This window comes from Rutidosis leptorrhynchoides, chromosome 4, assembly GCF_046630445.1.
Source record: "Rutidosis leptorrhynchoides isolate AG116_Rl617_1_P2 chromosome 4, CSIRO_AGI_Rlap_v1, whole genome shotgun sequence".
NCBI classification, from domain to species: Eukaryota; Viridiplantae; Streptophyta; class Magnoliopsida; order Asterales; family Asteraceae; genus Rutidosis; species Rutidosis leptorrhynchoides.
The window spans coordinates 640993529-641020001 of record NC_092336.1 but is presented as its reverse complement, the minus strand read 5'-3'; the positions used below and the strand labels follow the sequence as shown (position 1 = coordinate 641020001).

The following is a 26473-nucleotide window of genomic DNA, read 5'->3' as shown; positions in this document are numbered from 1 at the left end:
TTTTTTAGAACTGAAACTTAAAATTGTAAGAACTTGGACAATGAATGTCAAATTATGGTTATGAAGTTCTTTTGCAGTATAGTGATATCAACTTTTCTTAACAAATCATCAATTTCGTAACATCATAATTTGTCTATCCCAGTTAACGAGTTGTAAGATGCATGACCATGAGATTGAATAAAAAGAATAAATTCATGTTACAAATTTGATACATAAAATAGGAGAAGATCTTCAACAAGAATTTAACCTGCAATGGAACACCTTGGAACACGTTATACCTGTGTTTGAGACACTAGGTGTGTACTAACGCATTTTGTATTGCTGGGTTCTCGAGATAACACAACGTTGACCATTTAACGAGTATTTGAGAGTGATGTCGACATCTCGTGGATTCTTCTTGTTTTGTGACACAGTCATGCTTCCAACAACGGATTCACCTTCACATATAGTCAGCACATCTTCCAAGTATAGCACAGTCTGCTTCCAATGTGTATTCCTAGTCTTTGGCCCTGGATTGCAACATCATCCAAAATAATGACAGTTAGAGAATGCAATTTGACCATTCAGGTCATGTTAAAAGGTCGAACGAAAAAAAAATCAATCCGAAATATCTCTGAAATTATTTTATTTTAACAAAAAACGAATCACTGAATTAATGAATTGTAAAATCACATTCCAAATTTCGAATCACAAACTTCATATAGCTATTTGTATAAAAAGTGTTGGTACGTGGTCAACCCAACCACTAATCCTACCCATTTTGGCTCATTACCCAAGCCACCTAACTCGTAAGTTTTTGGCCCTTAAATAAGCCAGATTACATGCATGATGATTTATTGACTTAACTTGGTTTACACACACTTGGAAAAATAGAATGGGGAGATAACTAACCTGTAGAGAACCCAGTCATTTTGTGACATACAGTAAATGCTACATCGAAGTATGCTACTAGAGCATGAATGTAATCATCACGCTCAGCTACCAGCTTAAAGGGTGCTGTGAATGAAGCATCTCCAGATGTCATCTTAGAGATGTCCATTGTCTGTACAAACAAGTTAAACACTGTCAAAGGACCAATGGAGTAAAAAGGTGATACGGGTTGGATAGTTGGGTGAGGCTCAATTTCATAATTATATTTATTACAGTTATAGAAACCATAATTAGATTATAGAAACAACTTTTAGTAAAGCAAGAGTAACCAAAATGAAGTCTTCGTAACAAGAGTGGGTTAAGATTCCTCCTCTAGTGTCTAGATCTGATACCTTGAGTAATTGGCAGTTTGTGACAATCTGATTCTGGTCGACCGTGTCAACAAGTGGTTCCATAATGGACTGCTTTCTGATGCAGCTCATGTCAAAACCATACACATTGTTCCAAACTGAAAATTCATGAGTCCCAATTGAGAAATATAAAATAGATTACTCAATTGAGTAGAGGACTAATTTGAACATTCAATTGTACATCAGTAAATATATGGTTTGAAGGGAGGGAGTTACTTACATTCAATCTTATCCTCCTTGTACTCTGCATCCTCGATTGCTGTCAGATAGAGAGAAGCATTATCAGGCAACACAATTCCGTTGTTAACCTGTTGAGAGACAAAGAAGTTTTCAAAAGGGCTTTGCAGTAGAGCAAAAAAGGTTTGAATTCCATGATATAAATTCAAGTTATAAAGATTGAAGATATTTTAACCAAGAATAACAGTAACAATGAAGCTTGTGAACATAGAGTCATCATACGAAAGATGTTAATTCTTAGGAAGCAAGGAACACGGGGACAAATCTAATTTCAAACACGAGGCATTAGCCAAACAATTACGATACAAAGCTCTACAATATGTTGAATACCAGGTTTTCACATCAAGATAGACGCTAAAAGGTATTAAAACAAAGCAACGATCCCCAGAACTCTACACAAAGAACTGATACTTACCAGCCACTTATCCCGAGCATATAAAACTGTATCTAACATGTTTTCGTATAATAAGAAGTATCCCATCCATTCTGAGATTATGATATCGACTTGAGGTACAGGAAGCTCAAGTTCTTCTATCTTTCCTTTCAAAACAGTTATAACTGCAATATTGAGCCAAAAGAGGGCAGATTAGTGATTTGGCATATCAACATATCCGTTGTATAATTGTATCAGATAATATAAATAAATGTATTAAATGATATAAGAACTTTAATTAAGAAAAAACTAATACCATTTGAATAGCCATTTGCCTTGACAATCTCTTTCGCCATGTCAGCCATTTGTGAGCACTCAACCTGAAAGCATAGAAGTAGTATGAATATTAAAATTTTGAACATCAATAGCAATAACAATTTGAAATACATAAATCAAATTGCAACACATAAATTAGCAGGCAAATACAGTATTTAATAAAGTACATGAAGAAACACTTAAGACGCATGTAATTCACAAATAAATAGGCACATAACTTTGAGGTAAAGTATGTTAATGAGCAAAAGAGGAAGACGAAACTGGAGGTTCATCCACAAATTAAAAACATAAATAAACGGTTGCTTTCATTAGTAGAAATGATAAAAAAGACAACTTGTCACATTAGGAAACTGTTCAGAATTTTGTACCAACAGATAGTCCAGTAAATGATACAGATATAAATATATAATTAATTAATAGTAGCATATTAAATTAATGGTATACATACAGCATAAACGTGTTTTGCCCCAGCTTTTGCACAAAAGAGAGAAAGAATCCCTGTTCCAGCACCAACATCAAGAACAATTTTGTCCTTGAACAAAAATGTATTCTTATAAATAACATTTTGGTAAGTCTTAGTTCTCACCACGTCCTTCAACATTTCCTGCAAACAAAACGAGTATTAGGGCTCATAAAGTTCTCTTAAAACACTACGTACTAATTACTACACGAAGTTAGAAAGACAAGGAAATCAATGCAGCAGATGTCAAAATATTTTTTTGGCAGAGGATCACAACAACATAGGTCAGCAAAAAGGATATAACCAGATTGATATAAATAATGAAATGAACTTGGCCACTCAAGAGATTGTTTTGTCTCTTGTATTTTCATGCCTTTAGAACCAGTTCATATACATAATGAATTTAGCTCATTGCAAAGGTGATTTGCATCAAGATCTGATCGAGTTACCTCATGAATACCTGCAACAACAACAACAAAATCAAGGAAATTGATGCATCAAAAATCCATCAGAAGCACAAAAAAGGTAGCACAATTAAAGTTTAGCTATTTTCTTGGTTAATCTATGCAAACACTAACAACATAGTAATAGATATATATTTCAAGAAAGCTGAACAAACACTACGTTCAAAATTAATTATACATAATAATTACATATACAAACAAAAAAAAAACAAACGGAGTGAATTATAGTTGAATATACCGAAGTGAGAGTAGGAATCGAAGTAATAATCGGCGCTGGTTTTATCAGCGTCTGCGGGCTCGCACATGGTTGAATCTTCATCAAGGTTGGAGCTGCCGGTAGCAACTTGTTCAATTGTTTCATCATCATCATCTTCGTACTCGAATTTGATCTTTGTAGGTTTACTAGCATCATTCATTGTTAAAGTTCCACCTTCTGTATTACTCCCTCCGTATCAATTAATTTACTTGTACAGCGAGCTTTGGTATTTTTAGGGTTTATGTAGTTGAAGTTTTAGGGTTTACTAGGGATATTTATACGATTGGAATTGGAATATGTTTGTTTTGTCTGCTTGGCTTGGTTAGTTTGCTCGTGTTGTCCATGTTCGTTTTTGGTAATATAAAGTTCTCGTTATTTTGAATGAAAAAACAAAAAATAAAAATTTAATTACACATTTTACTCTTAGTTTAGTTAGACTTACAATAATAATAATATAAGTTCAATGTCTAGGAACATAACTGTAATTTTATGTGACTAGTGTGTATATGGATCAAAAAGTGGTGTGTGAAATTCCTAATATACATGATATTAAAATTAAATAATAATATTAATAATCAATATTTTATTTATATTTAATATTTTTTAAATATTTGTGAAAGACTGAGAATTAATCGTTGTGAACGACTCTCTCTCATTAGATCAAGCACTCGGGTTTCTAAAGAGTCGGCAGTTAAAGTTGGTCGTGAATTTGGTAACCTTGGTTGCCGTGGTGATGTTTTGTTTTGTTTTAATTGTACTTTCGTATTGGGTTGCTAGGTTGTTAGGTTTAGTTTCTAGAAGCTCGGGTTAGTGTTTGTTTGGTTTGCATTTTGTTTCAAGTGTTCACCTTTTCATCGATTTTGACTTGTCCTACTTATTTATAAAGTTCAAGTTTTTTTCATACAAAAAAAAAAGAGGAGAGAAAAAACACACACCTACTTCTCTCCCTTGCTTTTTCGTTCCATCATCTCCCCTGTTGCAGAAATTATGATACATAAACGATTAATTTTAAGGAATTCAACCCGCTAACCTTGTTCGATCGTGATAATAGCCTTTGATTTTGAAAACGACGATTGATGGAATGTAGAAGGATGCGTGATTAGAAATCTAAACCTAATGCGTCTTTTGATGTGGGGATCCGATTGTGAAGATCCAATCTGAAATTTTAAAGTCCGTGTGTTTTTTTTTCTTTCTTTTTTTGGGGTAATTAAGGATAAAAACTTGCTTAAGATTACTTTTAGTTATAATTAAATCAATGGCTAAGAGAAATCAATGGGTGGTTGTCATTAGTGTGATCTAATGGTGTAGATTAAGAGTTGCTAAAAATGATATCTCAATTAACAGTTTCTTTTAATGTATAGAAGTATAGATATTGTTATAATTCAGTAGGCTTATAACTACCTTTAGTGGTTTGATTCTTGATGTTATAATTCAATAGCCTTATAACTACCTTTAGTGGTTTGATTCTTGATTAAGAATGCTAATAATGAAGTGTAAGAACAAAGATGATAATGGAGAGAAAGAAAGAAATACTTTGTAAGTGTGAGAAATGGTGCAAGTTTAATGCTTGCATTCATGGCTATTTATAGCAAAAATATCACAAGTTTAGGTAATACAATAATATTACTTTTGTGTATCAATAATTGACTATCCATTTATATATATATTTATATATTATAACACTCCCCCTTGGATAGCAATTTTGTTTGTTTAAGATCAACTGTAAGTTACTGCCTCGTTAAAAACCTTGCTAAAGAAAACCCAGTGGGAAAAAAACTTTAGCTAAGGGAAAAAGAGTGCAGCATGGAGTTGACTCCCCCTCAAGTAGACATCGTTTCAGTTGTTACATCTTTTGAACATGTCTCATGCCAATGTTATGAACGTGTGTTCTGAAAATAGCAGTTGGAAGTGCTTTCGTGAAAAGATCAGCAGAGTTTTTGCTGGATTGAACATATCTCATTTCAATCTCGTTGTCCTTAATGAGATTTTGAGTGTATGAGAAGAATCTAGGAGGTATGTGTTTGGTTCGGTCACTTTTGATATACCCTTCTTTCATCTGTGCTATGCAAGCTGCATTATCTTCATAGATAATTGTTGGATTTTTATCGCGTTCTAGTCCACAAGAATCAGTAATGATTTGTGTCATTGATCTCAACCAAAAACATTCCCGAGTAGCTTCGTGTAATGCAATCACTTCGGCATGATTTGATGATGTAGCAACAAGTGTTTGTTTTTGAGAACGCCATGATATTGCAGTACCTCCATTTAGGAATGCATATCCAGTTTGAGATTTAGCTTTATGTGGATCAGATAAATAACCTGCATCAGCATAACCAACCAAATCTTGTTTTGATTCGTTAGAATAAAATAATCCTAAATCAGTAGTTCCTCGAAGGTATCGAAATATGTGTTTGATCCCATTCCAGTGTCTTTTGGTAGGAGCAGAGCCGAACCTTGCCAACAAATTAACTGCAAAAGAAATGTCAGGTCTTGTACAATTTGTAAGATACATAAGAGCTCCAATTGCACTAAGATATGGTACTTCTGGTCCAAGAATATCTTCATGATCTTCACATGGACGAAATGGATCAGTTTCAACATTGAGTGATCTAACAACCATAGGAGTACTTAATGGTTTTGCCTTGTCCATATTGAAACGTTTTAAAATCTTTTCAGTATATGTTGTTTGATGTACAAGTAAACCATTAGGCATATGCTCAATTTGTAAACCAAGGCAATACTTGGTTTTTCCGAGATCTTTCATTTCAAATTCTTTTTTTAGAAGTTGAATGGCTTCATAGATCTCTTTATTTGTACCTATGATGTTAAGATCATCAACATAAACAGCTATGATCACATATCCGGATGTTGTTTTCTTAATGAAAACACAAGGGCAAGTAAGATTATTTGTATACCCTTTGCTTATCAAGTAATCACTTAATCGGTTATACCACATACGTCCCGATTGTTTTAACCCGTATAAAGATCTTTGTAATTTAATCGAATACATTTCTTTGGGTTTTGCATTTGATGCTTCTGGTACCTTAAATCCTTCAGGTATCTTCATATATATATCACTATCAAGTGATCCATATAGATAAGCAGTCACAACATCCATGAGATGCATTTCTAAATTTTTAGAAACTGCCAGGCTGATTAAGTATCTAAAAGTAATTGCATCCATAACAGGGGAATAAGTTTCTTCATAATCAATTCCCGGTCTTTGAGAAAAACCTTGAGCTACAAGTCTAGCTTTATACCTTGTAACTTCATTTTTCTCATTTCTTTTTCGGACAAAAATCCATCTGTATCCTACAGGTTTCACATCTTTAGGAGTGAGAATGATGGATCCGAAAACTTTTCTTTTATTGAGTGATTCTAATTCAGCTCGTATTGCTTCTTTCCATTGAGCCCAATCATGTCTATTTTGACATTCAACCATAGATGTTGGTTCTGGATCATCATCATTATTCATGATGTCATATGCAACATTAAATGAAAATTTCTCATCAAGATTTTTCATTTCATTTCGGTTCCATAATATTTTTGAATATGCATAATTGATTGCAATTTCTGTATTGACATCATCAATCTCCTCTGCAGTAGGAGTACTGATTTGTGGTTCTTCTTGAACACTTTCTTTTACTTCATTATCAGCTGATTTTCTTTTTCGAGGATTTTTATCCTTTGAACCAATTGGTCTTCCACATTTCTGACGTGGCAAAGATTCATGAGTGACGTTATTGCCAGCTTTTGGAATTTCAATTCGAGCTGGAGTATTTACTGCTGGTATATATGATTTTGTCACCGTTTTTGTATCTGTAAATGCATCAGGCAATTGATTTGCAAGTTCTTGTATATGCATTATCTTTTGAACTTCTGTCTCGCATTCTTTTGTGCGAGGATCAAGATACTTTAATTGAGGTTCACACCATGAAACATCATTTTCTTTATTTTTCATTTCTCCCCCTAATCTAGGGAACAATGTTTCATTAAAATGACAATCAGCAAAACGTGCTGTAAAAACGTCACCTGTCATAGGTTCAATATACCTTAATATTGAAGATGTTTCATATCCAACATATATTCCCAACCTCCTTTGAGGACCCATTTTTGTACGTTGTGGTGTCGCAATTGGAACATACACTGCACAACTAAATGTTCTAAGATGGGAAATATTTGGCTCTTGACCAAAAGCAAGTTGTAGGGGGGAATATTTATGACTTGCACTTGGTCTGATGCGAATCAATGCAGCAGCATGTAAAATTACATGACCCCATATAGATACAGGGAGTTTTGTTCTCATTATCAATGGTCTAGCGATTAACTGTAAACGTTTAATCAATGACTCGGCTAAACCATTTTGTGTATGCACATGAGCAACAGAATGTTCAACAACAATTCCTATAGACATGCAATAGTCATTAAATGCTTGAGATGTAAATTCACCAGCATTATCAAGTCTCACCCTTTTAATGGTGTAATCAGGAAAATGAGCTCTCAATTTAATAATTTGGGCAAGAAATTTTGCAAATGCCACATTACGGCTTGATAACAGACAAACATGAGATCATCTGCTAGATGCGTCTATTAGAACCATGAAATATCTAAATGGTCCACATGGTGGATGAATTGGTCCACATATATCACCTTGAATTCTTTCAAGAAACATTGGTGATTCTTTCTCAACCTTAAGTGGTGAGGGTCTAGTTATCAATTTTCCAAGAGAGCAAGATGTACATGGAACCATTGTATCATGATGGATTTTTCTATCCTTTAGTGGATGTCCATGAGTACATTCAATAATCCTTTTCATCATTGTTGATCCTGGATGGCCTAATCTGTTATGCCATAAACTGAATACACCAAGATCAATATATTTTTCGTTAACTACCATATGTATTTCTGGTACATTTATATGTGTATAATGTAATCCAGAACTAAGTCTTGGCAGTTTTTCAACCACATGACTCTTGTCAGTGATACTTAAATATTTCTCATTTTCTGTTGTCACTGACTGATAATCATACCCGTTAAGGTATATGTCGGAGAAACTCAATAAATTTCTGCTTGACTTGGGAGAAAATAAGGCATCATTTATTAAAAATTTTGTACCATTTGGTAGTATGAAATTTGCCTTTCCTATCCCTTTTATCAAGTTAGCAGGTCCTGATATTGTATGTATAGTTCCTTCCGTTGATTTTAGATCAATAAAATATTTCTCGGATTTAAGTATAGTGTGTGTAGTTCCACTGTCTGCTATACATAGATCTCCACCACTTGATTGATGTTGTATTCCAGCAAAATTCATATTGAACTTCATATATAAGAAATAAATAGTGAGTACATTAATATTACACAATATTTTACACGCAAATAGATAGTACTGAAACATTTAGCAAACATAATGACAAAGACAGACGATATTAAATCGTTTATTTTTCAAAAGACACACAACTTAAACATTCAAGAAATCTTCATATAAATCAGATGGTTTCTCAGTGACTGTTGGATCGACGTTATCCACAAAGTTTACTTCCTTTTCTTTATCTTTCAGCGAATCCTGATACATCTTAACAAGATGTTTAGATGTTCGGCAAGTATTAGCCCAGTGGCCCATTCTACCACATCTGTAGCAAGATTCTTCAGAATTTTTAGAAGAATTTTCTTTAACATCTTGTTTAGTAAGCTTGTTTTGTGGTTGATATTTATATTTTCGTGGATTATTATTTCTTTGACCACCACGAACACGTCCTCGCCCATTACCATTACCATAAGGATGGTTTCTACCATAGTTATGGCTTTTGGCATGATGATGGTGATGGTTATTATAACCACGACCTTGCCCGCGTCCTTGTCCCTGTTTATAATTATTTGCAGTATTTGCTTCAGGGATTGCAAGTGTACCAGTAGGACGGGATTGCTGATTTTTCATTAATAGCTCATCATTTTGCTCTGCAACTAAGAGATATGAATTAAGTTCAGGATATGTTTTGAACTTTAGCATTCTCAAATTTCTTTGCACTGTGATGTTTGCAGCATTCATTGTGGAGAAAGTTTTCTCCATCATGTCTGCATCACTTATTTCATGTCCACAGAATTTAAGTTGTGAACATGTATTATACAGAGCTGAGCTATATTCATTTACTTTCTTAAAGTCTTGGAACCTTAATGTTCTCCATTGTTCCATAGCAGCTGGAAGTAAAATTTCTCTTTGATTATTGAATCTGCTTTTGAGACCTTCCCATAAAACATGGGAATCTTCTACAGTCACATAATTATTTTGTAAGCATTCATCAATATGTTGATGAATAAAGCAACATGCCGTTGCTTGTTCTTTTTCAGAACAAGTGTTGTTTTCATTTATGGCTTCAAGAATGCCCATTGATTTAAGATGCATTTTTACTTTTATAACCCATGTCATGTAGTTGTTTCCAATTGATTCTAAAGGAGTAAATTTAAGCTTTTCCAGATTCGACATTTTCTATTAAAACAAACAACATGATAAATTATAGTCACTTTATATTCATAAGTATATAAACATTAAACATAAATTTAATATAACATAAATGATAAGTAGGTGACAGTGTCGACCATATGTAAGCAATCATTAATAAATGTTATATAACATAAATATAAATATTAGTAAACATAAATGATAATTAGGCGACAGTGTCGGCCATATAAATGTTAGATAATAGAAATATAAATGTTAGTAACATAAATGATAATTAGGCGACAGTGTCGGCCATATAAATGTTAGATAATTGAAATATAAATGTTAGTAACATAAATGATAATTAGACGACAGTGTCGACCATATATTGTTCAGGTGGTATAACCGACCATATATCATTTAGGTGGCAGAGCCAACCATAATTAGTATTAAGATTATCGTGCTGATAACGTGTTATAATTCAGTAGGCTTATAACTACCTTTAGTGGTTTGATTCTTGATGTTATAATTCAGTAGACTTATAACTACCTTTAGTGGTTTGATTCTTGATTAAGAATGCTAATAATGAAGTGTAAGAACAAAGATGATAATGGAGAGAAAGAAAGAAATACTTTGTAAGTGTGAGAAATGGTGCAAGTTTAATGCTTGCATTCATGGCTATTTATAGCAAAAATATCACAAGTTTAGGTAATACAATAATATTACTTTTGTGTATCAATAATTGACTATCCATTTATATATATATTTATATATTATAACAGATATATTATATTCGTTTGATTTTCTTTACCGCATTTTTTTAAATCTACGTCATATTTTCGGTGAACAAACCAACCTATCAGTGGCCGTCATTTCATCAGCTCGGGCCACTATTACCTACAATAATTATGAAGAATAATTTAACGTTGTAGGTAATTTGAAACAAATATATTTTATTTTGCAAACAAGCATCAATTAACTTATTCGAATATGAACATCCTTCTTGTTAGATAAAGCACATCACTAAACAAGTTTGGTGGTACTTTGTAACATGATGTGATGTGATATGTATGTAGGGTATTCATTTGTTCGGTTTTCTGTTTTCTCTTTTAGTCAGTTCAGTTTTCTCGTTTAGAAAATTTTGGAGGCGAAATCGAAAATCGAACTGAAAATGAATTTGAATTTAAAAACAGAATAAAAATTGAATTCAAATTTCAAAACCGGAATTGGACAGGCAGTCGAATTCAAATTTGGTTTTTAAAGAACCACTGCGGGTTCTCAAGTTTGATCATATAGGATTTGTTTAACGGATACTTGTATAACATGACACAATAACTGCTTTTAGTTTCTCTAATTAGTTTTTGTTTCTCGTTGTTGTGGTGATGATGTTAGGATTATGTACTTGTCTTTGACTGTTTGTTGTAATGTTTCAGTATTTGTTGGTTTCAGACTTCTTTCTTAGATGCTTGTTAACAAGAATTATGCTCCTTCGAACATTTCGTTGCACACATCAAGTTATTTCTCGATCACAAAAACTGCTGCTTTTGACACATACGCCGTGAAACTCGATTGCATTATCAATTGTGGACCAAAAGATTTAAACTTTATTTATTAGACAAAGATAAAACAATAAGCAGAGTCAGCCCATGTCCCATATATCGCATGGTCTATCTTAGATTCAAACCAACATCCATATCTCCTTTAAACAGCATTACGATAGAGTAAAACCTAAATTGATTACATGGCGACCAGCAAATAATCTAAGATCCTCCATTTTCAAATGCAGATTTCTGGATTGGCCACGGTGCACCACTCATCACAGCTTCAACATCCTCTATTTTCCTCGGGACCTTTGTCATATTCACGCAACCAGAAGAGGTAATGTACTGCCACATCACATAAAAAAAGACCATAAAATATTTATATTAAAAAAAAAAGAAGAAAAAAAAAAAGAAGTAAAAGTAGACATCAAACACTAAGCTTTATAATATTTAATTCATAATGTAGATGGTGATACCTAATTCAACTAATATATTCCAGTAATGTTGCACATCTAACAAGTCCAATAAAATATTAAGATAACTCAGGCTATTATTAAGTGGGTGATAGCCAATTCGAATGTCAGACAGCAAGCTATTATATGCATTATAGCCTAACGAGAATGAAAGGTGACACTCTAGGAAGGTTACTTACCAAATCACTCTCAATTCGAACTCCACCAAATCCTCTAAATTTAGTGATTGCTTCCCGATTGAAGAATTTTGATGTTTTTGAAGATTCCATGGCCGGGATCAACAACGCATCAATGAAATAGCATCCAGGTTCAACCGTGATGACCTGCATGAAAAAAATACAACCATCTTCACTATAGCTATGCACATAAATCGAGTTACTGGAAAAAATACAACCATCTTCACAGTGAAGATTTACGATGTATGTATTGCGTATATGTATCTGTATATGATAAAGGAAATGAATCTGTACAGTAGCAGATCTTCAAGTAAGGTTGTTACAATATCAAGGGTGGTTACAAGAGGATTAGGGATTGGGGGAGAGTTTGGGAAAATCACACCTAAAGTGTGCATAGTTTTGATCCAAGGCTTAACACTCTAAGTGAGGATGATGTATTTAGACCTCATTACAATTATTTTACTTAAATTCTAAATGCACATCACATTTGAAAGTCCTGACAATATGCACACGAGTAAAGAATATGACGAAAAATGATAACACTAACCATCCCATCCATGAGATCTCTACTCGTGCGCAGGGACCTTAACCCCGGTTCTTTGGGTCTTTCAGCTCCCTGTAGCATATTTCACAGCTAATATCGTTAAATAAGTGCTAACTAATATTTACCAACTAAATAAGCAATAAATTGTAGTAGCTTTTTATGGACCTTTAGGTAGCCACCAGGATCATGGGTATCGAGTCCCATGAGGTGTCCTAGCCCATGTGGCATAAAAACAGAACCCAGTCGTTCGACCATCATTTCATCAACATCACTAGAGGCAAGTCACACATGAATAATACGATTTGTAAAAGTAAAAAATATATATGAATGAAGGAAATGTGAGAAGAAAAATCAACAATACCCAATGAGGAGATGTCCTTTCATCAGTGTTTGAAGAACAACTTTCTCTGCCAATCTGAATGCAACGAAAGGAAAAAGTATATCAGACCAGGGGAACCGTATAATATCTCTAATATAATCATTATAACAGACATAAAACTTCTAACTGCATTGTTCTTAGTTCTTGTCATTGATGGATATGATCTTATAGGCTGCACGCCTGAACGTGTGGGTCATCTAATGATAACAAATTTATGGTGCCTCCTAAAACTTGGATTGATAGATATATATCCCTTATATGGTTAGCAGCAGAACTGTAATCTTCCTATTTCTTGCATAGAGCCAGCTATATATAAGATTATTACCTAAGAATTCTACTAACAATAGCTCGTTAATATTCATCAGGGAAAAACAAATCAAGATGAGCCTTGAGATATATTTGTCAATGTATTCCTGAAATCTTACTTATGCATATCTACCCAGTTTACTCCTGGCTTCATGGCAGATATAACAGAGTCATGAGCGTCGAGGACAGCCTGTAAGGGGAAATGTATGTTGATGTATTAAAAGACGAGTTTAAGGGGGGACCCACTCTATAAACTTTAACACATTAAAGATCCAAATCAAATTCGAATAATATATTTTACTTACATTGTAAATAAGACGCTGGTCACTGGTAAATTTACCGTTCACCTGCATGCATGATTAAGTTAATGTTAATGTTGATCTTAAACATCCACAAGTTAATGTTGATCTTTAAACATCATTTGGCATCAAATGAGAGGTGTCCTATATCATTTAAAAACATTAATAATTGAAAAGTCAGTGCGTCTAAAAAAAGATTTAGCTAGAAATGCTGCATCAAATGAGCAAAAAATGAAAACCTGATTTACTACTTTACTAATGAAAAATGCACTATTTATCCGTTAGGGTATTGCACATTATCAACTAAAAAAATTTCAAATTATGTTCAAGTCTCTGTCAGGCAGTATTAAGTCTTGCACTATATGTTATTGCACATATACTTACAGGAAAGGAGCAGGTTATGTCAGACCCATAAAAATGAAATTCAGCTCCCATATCCAGCAACGCCATATCTCCATCCCGCAATGTCTGTCAAACACAAATAGCATCATCAAACTATAGGGAAAGTAGATGATCCACGGAAAAAAGCAAGATTAAAATGTACCATAAACATATTATAGGATATTCAAACCGAAGTATCAGAATATTTATAAGTTTAACAGAATACACAATAATGTAGTAAGTTTGGACCTGAAAAAAATATTAACCCCAATTCACATATTATTGGGCATATGAGGTACATGATTTTGTTATTAGATGCAAAAGGCAGTTTTTCTCAGTTTACAGGAATCAGAATAGGTCACGAGATACAGAAACATTTGTTTCGCCATTCGAAGAATGAAGGACAAGGTATGGTGGATAATCAACTAGCAAGGTTCAAATAAGGGTGTAACCAAGACTCGTACAAACCAAAAAACTCATGAGACTATTAGAGGACCTTCTAGACGTAAAACAAATGAAATTCATGTACCCTGTCATTTGGAGCTGCTGCATGCCCATAATGAAGTACAGAACTGCAAGACGGATAATCAAACCATAAGCAGGATAACATGCCACATAAACAAGTATCAAGTAAAAGCCCAATAAGTACAAGTATTGAATCCTTAATTCCCGCAAGAAATGATTTTTACAGTTAGATGAAAATTAAACAATGTCAATATGCCATCCATTAGAGAAAAACAGTGAACACATGGACAATATTCTTGAAGCAAATATGCTACTAATAATGTATGAACATCCAATGATGTAAGCAAGCGTATTGATTCCTTAATTCCAGCAAAAAAATGATTTTTACAGTTAGATCAAAATTAAACAATGCCAATATGCCATCCATTAAAGAAAAGCAATGGACAATATTCTTGAAGCAAATATGCTACTAAAAATGTCATGATGTAAGCAAGCGTATGCATGAAGAAAGATACGATATAAAGGATACGTCATCACCTGTTGTCACCAGTTGCACAGATACAAGTATATGAACAATGCCTACAGCTACCGTAAAAGTAGGTGTGATGAAGAAATATGCTTTCCATCTGATACTCCTTCATTTCTGGTTTGGTTTTCCTCATTACCTGCTCAAAATTCAGTATGTATTACCAGAAAATGGCATGGACATACACAGGCATATTTTACTAACAAGCAATCGATGATGTTTAATGCAATCCACAAGAGATGCAAAAAATTAGATACTGACATAGTACATCAAACAAGCTAAAGAAAAAAAAATGAATTAGCTTTATGGTTTTTGAAAGAAAAAAAAATGTAGTCTAATGTGTGGTTGGGCTGTGTAACAAATCACTAGGTATATATATATAATTATATACAACTATTAAAACCGTTGAACTGGAACATATGTTAAAAACCTAGAGTGCATCTTGGACTGGAGGTCAAAGTCTGATGTTAAACCAACTATCTAGAAGACGAATGCTTCAATCTCACATATATTGCTACTGAAGTGTACAAGAAGCAAAAAATTCGGTTTTGGATATATATAGATTTTCATTTTGTAATAAATACAAAAAAAAAAAAAAAAAAAAAAAAAAAAAAAAAAAAAAAAAACCTTAAAATAACTATGAAAATGTACACACCTCAACATGAGCTTCGGAACTTATATCATTGGCATACTGGATGACAGCAAGCTCCAGTTTTGACTTCAAAACACGGCATTCGGTCAGAATAGGGTGCAAAGTGTTAAGATCTCTCTCAAACATCTCAATACCCTGGAGAGCAAAAACACCAACTTTGGTCATCACAAGCACATAGTTAGTATACAATACTACTATCAGTAAACAATAGATTGCCTAAAACTCGGCAAACACAAACAGAAGAGACAAACCAAAACGGGTATATGCTTAATCTATAATATCAAGCATTGAGTGGGAATGTTAGAAAGGTATGAGTGCCAATACAATTTACCTCAAATTCTGCTGGTTTAGAGAAGTTATTGCTATCGGTATTCAATCCATGTAGAAGAAACAACAGGGGCTTCCCAGTTCCCTGGTACTGATTATAAAGTACTTCTATAATTTCATCAGTATAATACACCATGCTAACCATGTAAGTTTCCTGCAAGATACAAGTGTACATATTTAACTAACTTAAGTAAACAGTGCACCAAAACCTCCATGTAACTGGAAAGGAGTAAAAGGTGCCGCCATATACAGTAGCTATGCGAGTGGAATTACTTTGAAATGGTTTAATGTCTTTATTTCCCCCATCCATACAGCATACTCAGCAGGCAATCTGGGAGCAAATAGGATTGATTTCCCAGTATTTACATCCTACAACATCACAACACAGATAATAAAACATCGGATACCGATTCATGAATGTATCTTTTCCCATATATAAATATGAATCGTGTATCATATCATAGGAGCAGAAAATTATGTGACATTCTGTAAAGACGCTCCAGATTACGGCAGATTCTGAGCATATTCAGCAATTTTTTTTTATCTTAAAAAAATTAGATCACAGAATAAACAGGAAAAAAAAAAAATCTATCTATAAGATACTTATAGTGTAAATCAAATAGAAATATCAAACAATCAACATTTTGAATATGACAGATTAAAGGACTCACAATAGCTCCATAAAAACCAGGCTCTCGCACTCCAAACAAATAAGCAAAATAACTTTCCTGCCTGAAATAAATTCAGCAATTGAAATTATTAATAAATAATCACACACAATGGTGAAATAATAAATCATCGTAGAAAAAACATACCTAAATAGGTCTTCGTGATCAGTGCAGTAACGAGTTTGCTCCTCTCCTCCCTAATTAAACAATCGGATTATATATATATATATATATATATATATATATATATATATATATATATATATATATATATATATATATATTATCACATAATAATAAGATTAATTATAGTTAAACATGATTAGTATGTAAGTTACCTGAAGAAGTACAAATCCGTGTAAAGGACGAGATGATAAATCTAGGTTTTGACGGAGGTGTTTCAACAGTTTTTCACGGTTTTCGATATGAAGTTTCATCGGAACTACAGGAGGTGGATACAGCGAAGATGAAGAATCCATGGCGATCGTCGCCATCGTCAGGCAGCGTGCTTCGTTCACACTCTTCGCGAGTACTAATAAGAAAGTGAGTAATAGGTGATAACTCCACTCAAAATTAAATCCTAGCCATCCATAATGATATGATAAAATGATCTCATCCCTCCATCACATTTAATCTCCCTTATCACGTGATAATATGTAGGGATTGGGAAGTTTAATTCTCATATATGCATGCCCTTATCTAACAAATGTAACACAGAAGATTATTTGGGAATTAGGGTTCAAAAACTGTCAAATCATTGTCAGTTACTCGATCCTTTCTTCATCATCATCAAAATAGCGGATTCATCGATCCACGCCCATACCCAAGCACCATTCTCGTATCTATCCGAACATTTACAATCTTTATTCGATTCTAAATGGTAAAGACGACAAAACTTGTCTTTTAACAACCCGTCTCTTAACCAATTATCGAGGCAAAAACATATAGATTGTCCATTCCTAATTCTTGCACGAAGGACATCTACAGGAATAGCACCTTGTCGAATAGCTTTAAGGAACGAATCAACAATACCAGACCAAATACCTTTATGAGTCAAAGTTGACCCATCTAAACCTACAATATCTCTATGAATCGCTTTAACCACCTTAGCCCACATCGTATTTGTATCAACCTTTAAGCGCCATATCCATTTAAACATAAGGCATTGTTGAATGCTCGAAAACTTTCGATGTCAAGACCACCTTTGTCTCGCGAGGCTAATGCTTGATCCCATCCAATCCAATGATACTTGTGATTAGATTGAGTAGAACCTAAAAAAACTCAGATGGTAAGCTTTCAAAATTGATTAACATAGTTTCAGGGCATCGAAATAGAGATATATTGTAGCTTCCCAGATTTCCAAAAACCACCTTAACAAGGGTAAGCCGACCTCCAATCGAAAACTGGTTGTGCTTGGTATGGGATTGGACCAAACTAACTTGGTTCGAATTCGTTCCGAGTCTCATTTTTAGTAAAAAAAATCAAACCAAGGACTGAAATGTATAATATCGGTTCGGTTCCCAAAAATTTGGTTTGGTTCTAGAAAAAAAATTTGTCCCATTTCATAATCATACGAGAAAACACATGATATAAAAACGGAAAATGGAATAAATGAAATTAAAATCAATGATAGAATTACATAAAATTAGCATTTTCTTGATACATTTAAAAAAATAACTAACTTTTATTTGAATATTACATTTGTATTACAACATAGTATTTAAAATTTATAATTAGGAGCCTTGAACATGTAGAGTATTATTCATATATACTGATTTAATTAACTAAATTAATACCATTTAAGAATATAATATATACAGAGTATACAGATATGATATATAAAAAATGAATATCAGACATTTTATACAGATATAAAATTATACACGTCTTTAAAATTGAGTTATAGACATTGTCCTGGTACAGTATAAAATAAATGGTCAATTAATATTCATAACTAAACAAGTCGATTTGTTGATTATCAAACGAATCGGTAGGTTATGTAGAAGATCAGTGAACAAAAGATTATACGCATTGACTATTCAAAAGATTCGTGAATAAGACTACCTGAAATAAGATTAATGATTAATCTGCTTTGGTTAGTATTTGTATCAGGAAACAAAACCTATAATATTACTTATACACACTAATCATTTTAGTACTAAAATTCTTTAAGTTAGAAGTTATGCATACAAATAATGAACTAATTTTAGTTTGGTATCTGATCAACTATCTAAGATCATGCTGAAATATACAATACATGAATTCGAATTCTCTTATCGGCTAATCCCTAAAAAGGGAGTCGATAAAAATATTATTCTACCATCCGCTAAATAATAATATACATTAACAAATTAACATTAACATTAATTAACAAACATATTAAATATGCATCAAATACTACTGTTCACAATGGCATTCCTATAATTTTTCCAGATAAGATATTGAAACGACCCTCAAAGCGACCCCAAGAGATGCATGAGCCGTGTGCTAGTTACACCTCGAGAGACTATCGTCCCTCACAGCTAAATCGGTGGAATAGCTGAATATCTCAAGGTTTCAACTAAAAACCACGGTGAGAGATATTTGTTAACCAATATTTTAAGCTTATAAGGCACTCACACTTCAATTCACTAACCGATGTGGAACAGGCTGTTACAAACTCCACCACTTAAATTTCTGACGTCCTCGTCAGGCCAAAACATAATCAATACCCAGGATCACTCATGTTTACGGTCAAGTGGATTTTGCCTAAACTCATTGACTTCGAATGATGCTTGCCCCACCATGCCGAACAGGCAATGAGTGACTTTGATACCAGATGAAGCAACCCAAGATACGCACGAGCCACAAGCCGCGTGCTAGTCACACCCCGAGAGACTATCGCCCCTCACAGATAAAGCAATGGACTAACCGGATATCGCGAGGTTTCAACAAAAAAGATGGTGGAAGATATTAGTTAGCCACTACTATAAACTTATAAGGGACTCAAACTTTAATTCACTAGCCGATGTGGGACAGGCTGCTACATATTTCATAATCAAAACTAAAATGGTCCTCCGGTTTATGATAAAATATTGGGCCAATTGCCTAAAAGGGTATGATAAAAGTCACAATTATCGTTCTAACTTATCTTTTGCCCACAAAGGATTTTGATATTAATTTGACGTTTAAAAGGATCTCTGATTTGAAAATGGTTGTAATTGAGGCAATATCTGACATGTGATAATTTTACTTAATATATTTGTTGACTTGTTAATTTCATGTTATTTCCATATCATTTTGTTGATTACAAAATAGTTTCATTTTATTCATTGTTGACTTTTAGACTTGCTAACTCCGACCACCACCATTTGTTCAACAATCGAAATCGTTCACAAGATAAACATGAATTAAACCACGCAAACCACCATTATTCATTCTCTGATTTGAAATGTTGGGTCCAAAGCATGAATACGATTAATGTGAATGATAAACACATGAATGACAAATAAGCATACAAAAACTATAGAGAATTTCATTCCACGACTTCCCTGTACATGCTAAGAATGGTGGCCATCATTAGCTAACTAAGGAGCCCGTAGCTCATTTCCAGGGTACTAACAGATCTTTATGGCTAATTCTCAAAAGTGTTATATCTTTTGCTGAAGTATCATTCTTGGGCCTTTGTTTTCGTTAATGATGATGACGTCTTCCATGTGATACACAAATTAACAACTTAATTCTTGTCGGACATACAAAGTAAATCAACAAAGACTTTTGACTTTAGTGGGGATTATTTAATTGTTTCTAACAAAAATTATTTTTGGTCAAAAATTTATCGAGGAAGCTGACCGAGAATATGACGTAGCAATGAAGGTTGACGGGTGGAATTTACAACTTTCAAAAAAATTAAAAATGTGGCATGTCAAATATTACCTCAATTGCATACATTTTTAAATAAGACACCATTTTAAACACCAATTTGAAATCAAATACCTTTATGGGTAAAAGAAAAAACGATATTCTCTTTATTAAAAAATTGTAACTTTTGTATTGTTTCTCTTTCATTAAAAAACGATATTCTTTTTATTAAATAAGATACATGGCATTGGTCATTATCAGATGATGTTGGTTACTCGGTTAGTAGGACGAGATCGTTCATTAACAACCAAGTACTACCATCATCAGATATTTATACAATGTGGGTCAAACAACTTCCACGGAAAATCAATATCTTCATTTAGAGAATAGCGTTAAATAGACTTCCAACGGTCGTCTTAATCTATCGCGCTGTGGTATGGATATTGAGGCGATCGAATGTATTTCGTGTAGCAATCGTATTGAATCAGTGCATCACTTAATGTTCGAATGCGAAGTAGCTACTAACTTATGGAGAAAACTCTACTTCTAACTTATGGAGAAAACTGAGGTTATGGATAAATGTTTTATTGCCAAGGTTTACGGAATGGACGGATTGGATTGCATGGTTTGAAGACTGGCGGGAATCTCAAGACAAAAAGATGCGGCTTTTTGTTATCGTGACTTCAATGGTATGGCACATATGGAGGTTTAGACATAGTCACATTTTTTAATTCTCGTCCCTTAAAACGTTGTATTTTGTTTGATTTCATTTGTCTTTTCGCTTTTAATTGGTTTAGAAGTAGAAGAAATGCAAATATAAACTGGAATGATTGGCGCTTAAAGCTGCTGTAATTGGTTCCCGAGTTCCACTAGCTCCTTGCTAGTGTAGTTTTAGGTTTTCTTAATAAAATTTTGGCCGTTAAAAAAAATTCTTACATTGTTTCGCTTAATACATTTTATTTTATTTGTGTTCAGTAGAGGTTTTGTTTTTTTAATTATATATTAATATATTAATGATAATGCTTATTTAGGGATGGCAATGTATCGTATATGGACCGAATGAGGCTATATCCATATCCATATCCATATCCATATCCATTTAGTTTTTGTTCATCCATATCTATATCTATATCCATTTAGTTTCAGGTCATCCATCCATATCTATATCCAGTGGATTAAGCGGGTTAATGGATATCCAATGGATATTTAAAAATTGTTATAATATTTTCTAATATGCGATTAAAATGAAAACGTAGTATAGCAAAAATAAATATAACATGAAATTATTAAATTCTATCCATAAAAATGTGTAACCTTTGTCGAAGATATAACAAAATTTGTTAAATTTATTATAAGACATAGATTATAAAAAAAATTAAATATGAGATTTGTAAGTTTATTTTGTTAGATATACATATTTTTTGTAATATATTATAGTTATTTCATTATAGGGTTGAAAACAAAATGTAAATTTAATGGTAAATGAGCTTGTAACAGTAAATATATAAGCATATATCTATATTTATATATTTGTATAGGTATTTCGGGTTGTAATGGATATATCCATGGATGAAACTTTTCATCCATGTCCATATCCAGGTTCATTCATATCCGTATCCATATCCATTAAGGTTCATCTATATCCATCACGAAGCAGATGGATCGGGTGGATATCCACCAGATCGGGTGGTCATTGACATCCCTATGTGTATTTATTCAAGGTGTGAAATATCGGTATGCCTTCATCATCATCATCATCATTTGTATATGTTGATGACTCATGAGTAACTATTCCATTTCAATTTTTATTTCCATTGACTTTTCAAAAGACAATTAAAACGCATATAAAAGTGAATACCACTATAAACTAAGCACTCTTATTGATCCCAATCATATTTAACATACCACTTATTAGGTTCGGGATCAAAAGAACCCGGAATATAAAATCCATCTTCTTTTACATCCCAATAACAGTTGACTTTGTGTCCTTGACCTTGTTTACACCATTCAGGATTCCTTCCGTCAATCTTGCGGAAAACATCAAATTGTGCTTGTTTTCCTTCCCAATCAAAATGACAATAAAAGAGTGTTGACCCAATTACATTCATGCAAAACTTGAAGTTGTACTCCTCGCCGACATTTAGATAATTATCCCCAAGATCATCATCTTTCGACTTACAATTAATATGAACATCGTTTACTTCACTATGAATATGAATCGTATATTCATCAGTGAGGGCACAACCATTAGGAGTAATGTCTTTGTTTTTAAGATTATTTGCATGAGTTGCTTCAAAAACGTTAAGTACCAGTAGTACTATGAATATAAATACTAATAACTTACCCATGAGAAAACTATACATTTGATTTATTTGAACAAAATTTTGAGTCTGGCTATTTATATACATTTAGAACTTTTGTGATCAGTGTCACCACCAATGATAATTTTCTATGCATGTTAGGCAGTATTTGAATTTATTACACCTTTGGTAGATATGTAAGTATACATTATTAAAATGAATTTAAGTCAAATAAATGTTAAGTGCTACTCACTCCGTCCCATTATAAGTGTCACATTTGACAATGTTTTTGTTGTTAACTTTTGACCGTAAATATTTTTATTTGTGTTATATAATATTTGATAAACTTCATATGAATGGATTGAGTTTTTAAACACGGTTTTATTTATATAATTTGTATCAAATAATATATAACATAAATAAAAATATTTACGATCAAAAGTTGATAAATAAAGACTTTGGAAGTCAAATGTGGACATTTATAATGAGAGATGGAGTACTAAGTACTACAGTACCTTATAATTTGTTCTGTTTTTTTTCTTCTTGAAATAGAAAAGATAAGTGGAGAGCTCCTAACTACTTTTACGTTACTTTTTGAGCAATTATAAAGCAATAAATTCCTAGTATACTTTTTTTTAGCGAAAAGATGAAAACTATATAAACGAATCATTTTAAAATTTTTCTCCGCCATTGTAAATATAATAAACCCTTAAGGTTCTGTTCCAGAGTTATTATTTTGAAAGAAATGGAATTAAGCAGAAATAAATAGTTAGTTTCGTTGGGCTCGATCAACCGAGTTAGCGTATAATTAAGTTGGTCTAATATGATTTACTGTTTTTGAGTCTTTTGTTATTTTCGTTGTTGTGTCATTTGCTTGTATCGATTGGGGGTCTTTCATATATTGATGAAGGTTCTTTTATTTTAAGGCATTAAATATTTATTTTTAAAGAACTAGTTATAAGTCGTGATTTAGGAGAATTAGTTTTACTAATTAGTATTTTAATAATTTAATAAGTTACAAGTAATAAGAATTGTGAATAAATAATATATAGTGTAATATTAATAATATAACAATAATAATATAAAAATAATACGATACAATATAACAATAGTAAATATTATTATTATATTATAATTAATAACATAACAATCATAATAATACAATAATAATAATAATATAATAATAATCCAAATTTTACTTGCATTACTAACTAGATTGTTGAAATTATTTATAACAATAAGTTCAAGTTATATACTTATCTAAAGATTGATAACTGCTACAAAACATCCGGTTTCTCTATTTTCTCATGCACTCTTAAATAAATAAAAAATCTCGGGCATACAAATTTATCATATCATTTTTAATACAATTATAATAAAAAATTCTTTATTACAGATAATTTATATCGAAAATATTAGTACTTAATACTAACACATATATTATGAGTATGTCATTTGAAATCATTTTGAATTCAATTGACAAATAATCGATAAAACATCAAACACGAGCCCTAAAAAGTTGTTTTAAAACCGATCGTTAAAAATAATATTTTATTTACATCTCTAATTGTATATGGTTTTAGTACAAACTAATTCCATTATGTCAAAATCTCAAACGAAACAGGATTATCAAATAACCAATTTAATTTCAACTGAAAAACATAAACTCGTGCGCTTATATAATATTCTACAAATATTATATTAACGTAATTTTTTTATGCATATATATATATATATATATATATATATATATATATATATATATATATATAATAATAATAATACATGAAATATTATTCATAAATAATATTATAATGTTATTAAAAAATATATATTTTATAATTTTATTACAATAAAAACATTGTAAATGTTTTTCAATATATGATCATTTGTATATATGAATATTATTAATATTTATTTATATTAAATCAATGTATCATTTAAAACAATATTATTTATACCAATTAAAACAATTTAATAATAATAATTTAATATATAATATTATGAATATAATTATAACATCTATCTATCATTGTTAATATTACTCCCTCTGTATTGTTAATATTACTCCCTCCGTCCCATATTAACTGTCTCCAGACAAAAAAAAACACACAGTTTAAAAATGTCATAAAAGTACTGTAACTTCTATTTACTTTCCACTTTTACCCTTACTTATTCTTTCTCCTTTAATCATATGCACATACATTAAGGTCATAATAGAACTTAAGTTTCTTATTCTTTTCTATTTATTAAAGTGAACAATTAATTTGAAACATCTAATATGGAATAGTGGAAAATGAAATAGGAACGGATGGAGTATATGGTACTCCCTCCGTCTCATATTAATTGTCTCTAGACAAAAAACACACATTTTAAGGAAATTTCATAAAATTACTATACTTTCTTTTTATTTTTCAGTTTTATCCTTACATTTTCTTTCTCCTTTAACTATATCCGCATACATTAAGAGCATAATAAAACTTAATCTTCTTATTATTTCCCGTTTATGAAGGTAGACAATTAATTTGTGACATCTCAAAATGGAATACTCGATAATAAATTAGGACAGAGGTAGTAATATAATGTGATATTTTAGGTAATAAAATATGTATATTAAAATAAATTAGGAAATCTAATGATTCAATTTAATAGCTGGAAATAACTGATAAACTGACATGTGTCAGGAATAAATGAGAATTTAAAACGTCACATGAATAAATCAGGAGTTGATATGTAAAATTATTGTCACACACTTTATATAATGTAATGCATAGATAGAAGATATTGTACTTAAGTTATTTTATAATGAGCATTGTATAATAAGATATTTCATACACAACATTAAAATAAAATATTTTTTATAACAGACAAAATCAAAGATAAACTTATAAAAGGTTGCTAGTATTATGAATTAAGTACTTCTATTCCCAGTCATGTAGTTTCTGCCAATTGTTAGGCTCCGGATCAAAAGAACCAGGAATATAAAATCCATCTTCTTCTACATGCCAATAACAGTCGGATTTAACTTGGATTGTACTCTTATCATGACAATATTTAGGGGATCGTGATGTTTTACCATTGATGTTAAAAACATCAAATTGTGCTTGTTTTGATTCCCAGTTAAATTGGCAATTGAAAATTGTTGATCCATCCATCTTTATGCAAAAATTGATGTCGTACTCCTCTCCGGTGTTTCGGTACTGATCCCCAAGATCATCATCTTTTGACTTGCAATGAATGTGAAGATTGTTTACATTACTATTAATATGAATCTTATATTCACCAGTAATGAAACAATTCCCAACATGTGCAAGAGAGGCTTCAAATGAGTTGAGTGTTAGTATGAAGAGAATTACGAGTAAGTATCCCATGAGAAATATTGATTTATTTGAAAATAGTTTGGATCTCCCTATTTATATACGGTAGTACATTTTTAAACTTTATGGATCAAGCACCCATCAATGATATATTCGCGAATATATTATGTAACATGTGAATTTATTACATTTATATTATTTTCTTGGGAAATATATTACATTTATTATATAGTAAATGAGATGTGATATTTTCATTAAATTATCTACTCCATATGCCCCAAATTTATTGTTCTGTTTTGATTTAGGGTTCTTTCTTCTAACTTTGACTTTAAATATTTTTGTTTGTATTATATATTATCAGAAGTTTATATCAATGAATTGATTTTTAAATATATTTTTAACTGTATAACGTTCATCAAGTATTATGAAATAATTAC

At 32.0% G+C, this 26473-nt stretch overlaps 4 protein-coding genes across 5 annotated transcripts; all 4 read right to left on the bottom strand.

Annotated features, from left to right (window-relative positions):
* Positions 1 to 51: 51 nt before the first annotated feature.
* Positions 52 to 3735, bottom strand: LOC139904330 (probable protein arginine N-methyltransferase 1). 2 transcript variants are annotated; one of them, XM_071886265.1, is made up of 9 exons: positions 3389 to 3735; positions 3136 to 3146; positions 2675 to 2830; positions 2207 to 2270; positions 1933 to 2075; positions 1501 to 1588; positions 1263 to 1378; positions 892 to 1042; positions 59 to 509 (listed from the first exon to the last, which is right to left on the bottom strand). In XM_071886265.1, the coding sequence occupies exons 1-9, from the start codon at positions 3564 to 3566 to the stop codon at positions 304 to 306; spliced, it is 1113 nt and encodes a 370-aa protein (XP_071742366.1). In that variant the 5' UTR covers positions 3567 to 3735; the 3' UTR covers positions 59 to 303. The 2 variants fall into 2 exon arrangements, with proteins under 2 accessions (XP_071742365.1, XP_071742366.1); XM_071886264.1 differs by lacking the exons at positions 3136 to 3146; positions 3389 to 3735 and having other exon boundaries at positions 52 to 167; positions 279 to 509; positions 2675 to 2855.
* Positions 3736 to 11423: 7688 nt separating this feature from the next.
* On the bottom strand, positions 11424 to 17208 carry LOC139904328 (uncharacterized). The gene is made up of 16 exons (XM_071886262.1): positions 16918 to 17208; positions 16727 to 16776; positions 16583 to 16643; positions 16185 to 16280; positions 15916 to 16065; positions 15588 to 15719; positions 14944 to 15071; positions 14471 to 14513; positions 13945 to 14028; positions 13567 to 13608; positions 13381 to 13451; positions 12938 to 12991; positions 12742 to 12847; positions 12580 to 12648; positions 12036 to 12179; positions 11424 to 11728 (listed from the first exon to the last, which is right to left on the bottom strand). The coding sequence occupies exons 1-16, from the start codon at positions 17071 to 17073 to the stop codon at positions 11603 to 11605; spliced, it is 1512 nt and encodes a 503-aa protein (XP_071742363.1). The 5' UTR covers positions 17074 to 17208; the 3' UTR covers positions 11424 to 11602.
* Positions 17209 to 22296: 5088 nt separating this feature from the next.
* On the bottom strand, positions 22297 to 22767 carry LOC139843172 (S-protein homolog 3-like). The gene is made up of 2 exons (XM_071833239.1): positions 22764 to 22767; positions 22297 to 22709 (listed from the first exon to the last, which is right to left on the bottom strand). The coding sequence occupies exons 1-2, from the start codon at positions 22765 to 22767 to the stop codon at positions 22297 to 22299; spliced, it is 417 nt and encodes a 138-aa protein (XP_071689340.1).
* A 2873-nt stretch (positions 22768 to 25640) lies between these two features.
* On the bottom strand, positions 25641 to 26090 carry LOC139843171 (S-protein homolog 2-like). Its single transcript, XM_071833238.1, has one exon. It carries the CDS (start codon positions 26088 to 26090, stop codon positions 25641 to 25643), a length of 450 nt encoding a protein of 149 aa, XP_071689339.1.
* Between the last annotated feature and the right edge of the window lie 383 nt (positions 26091 to 26473).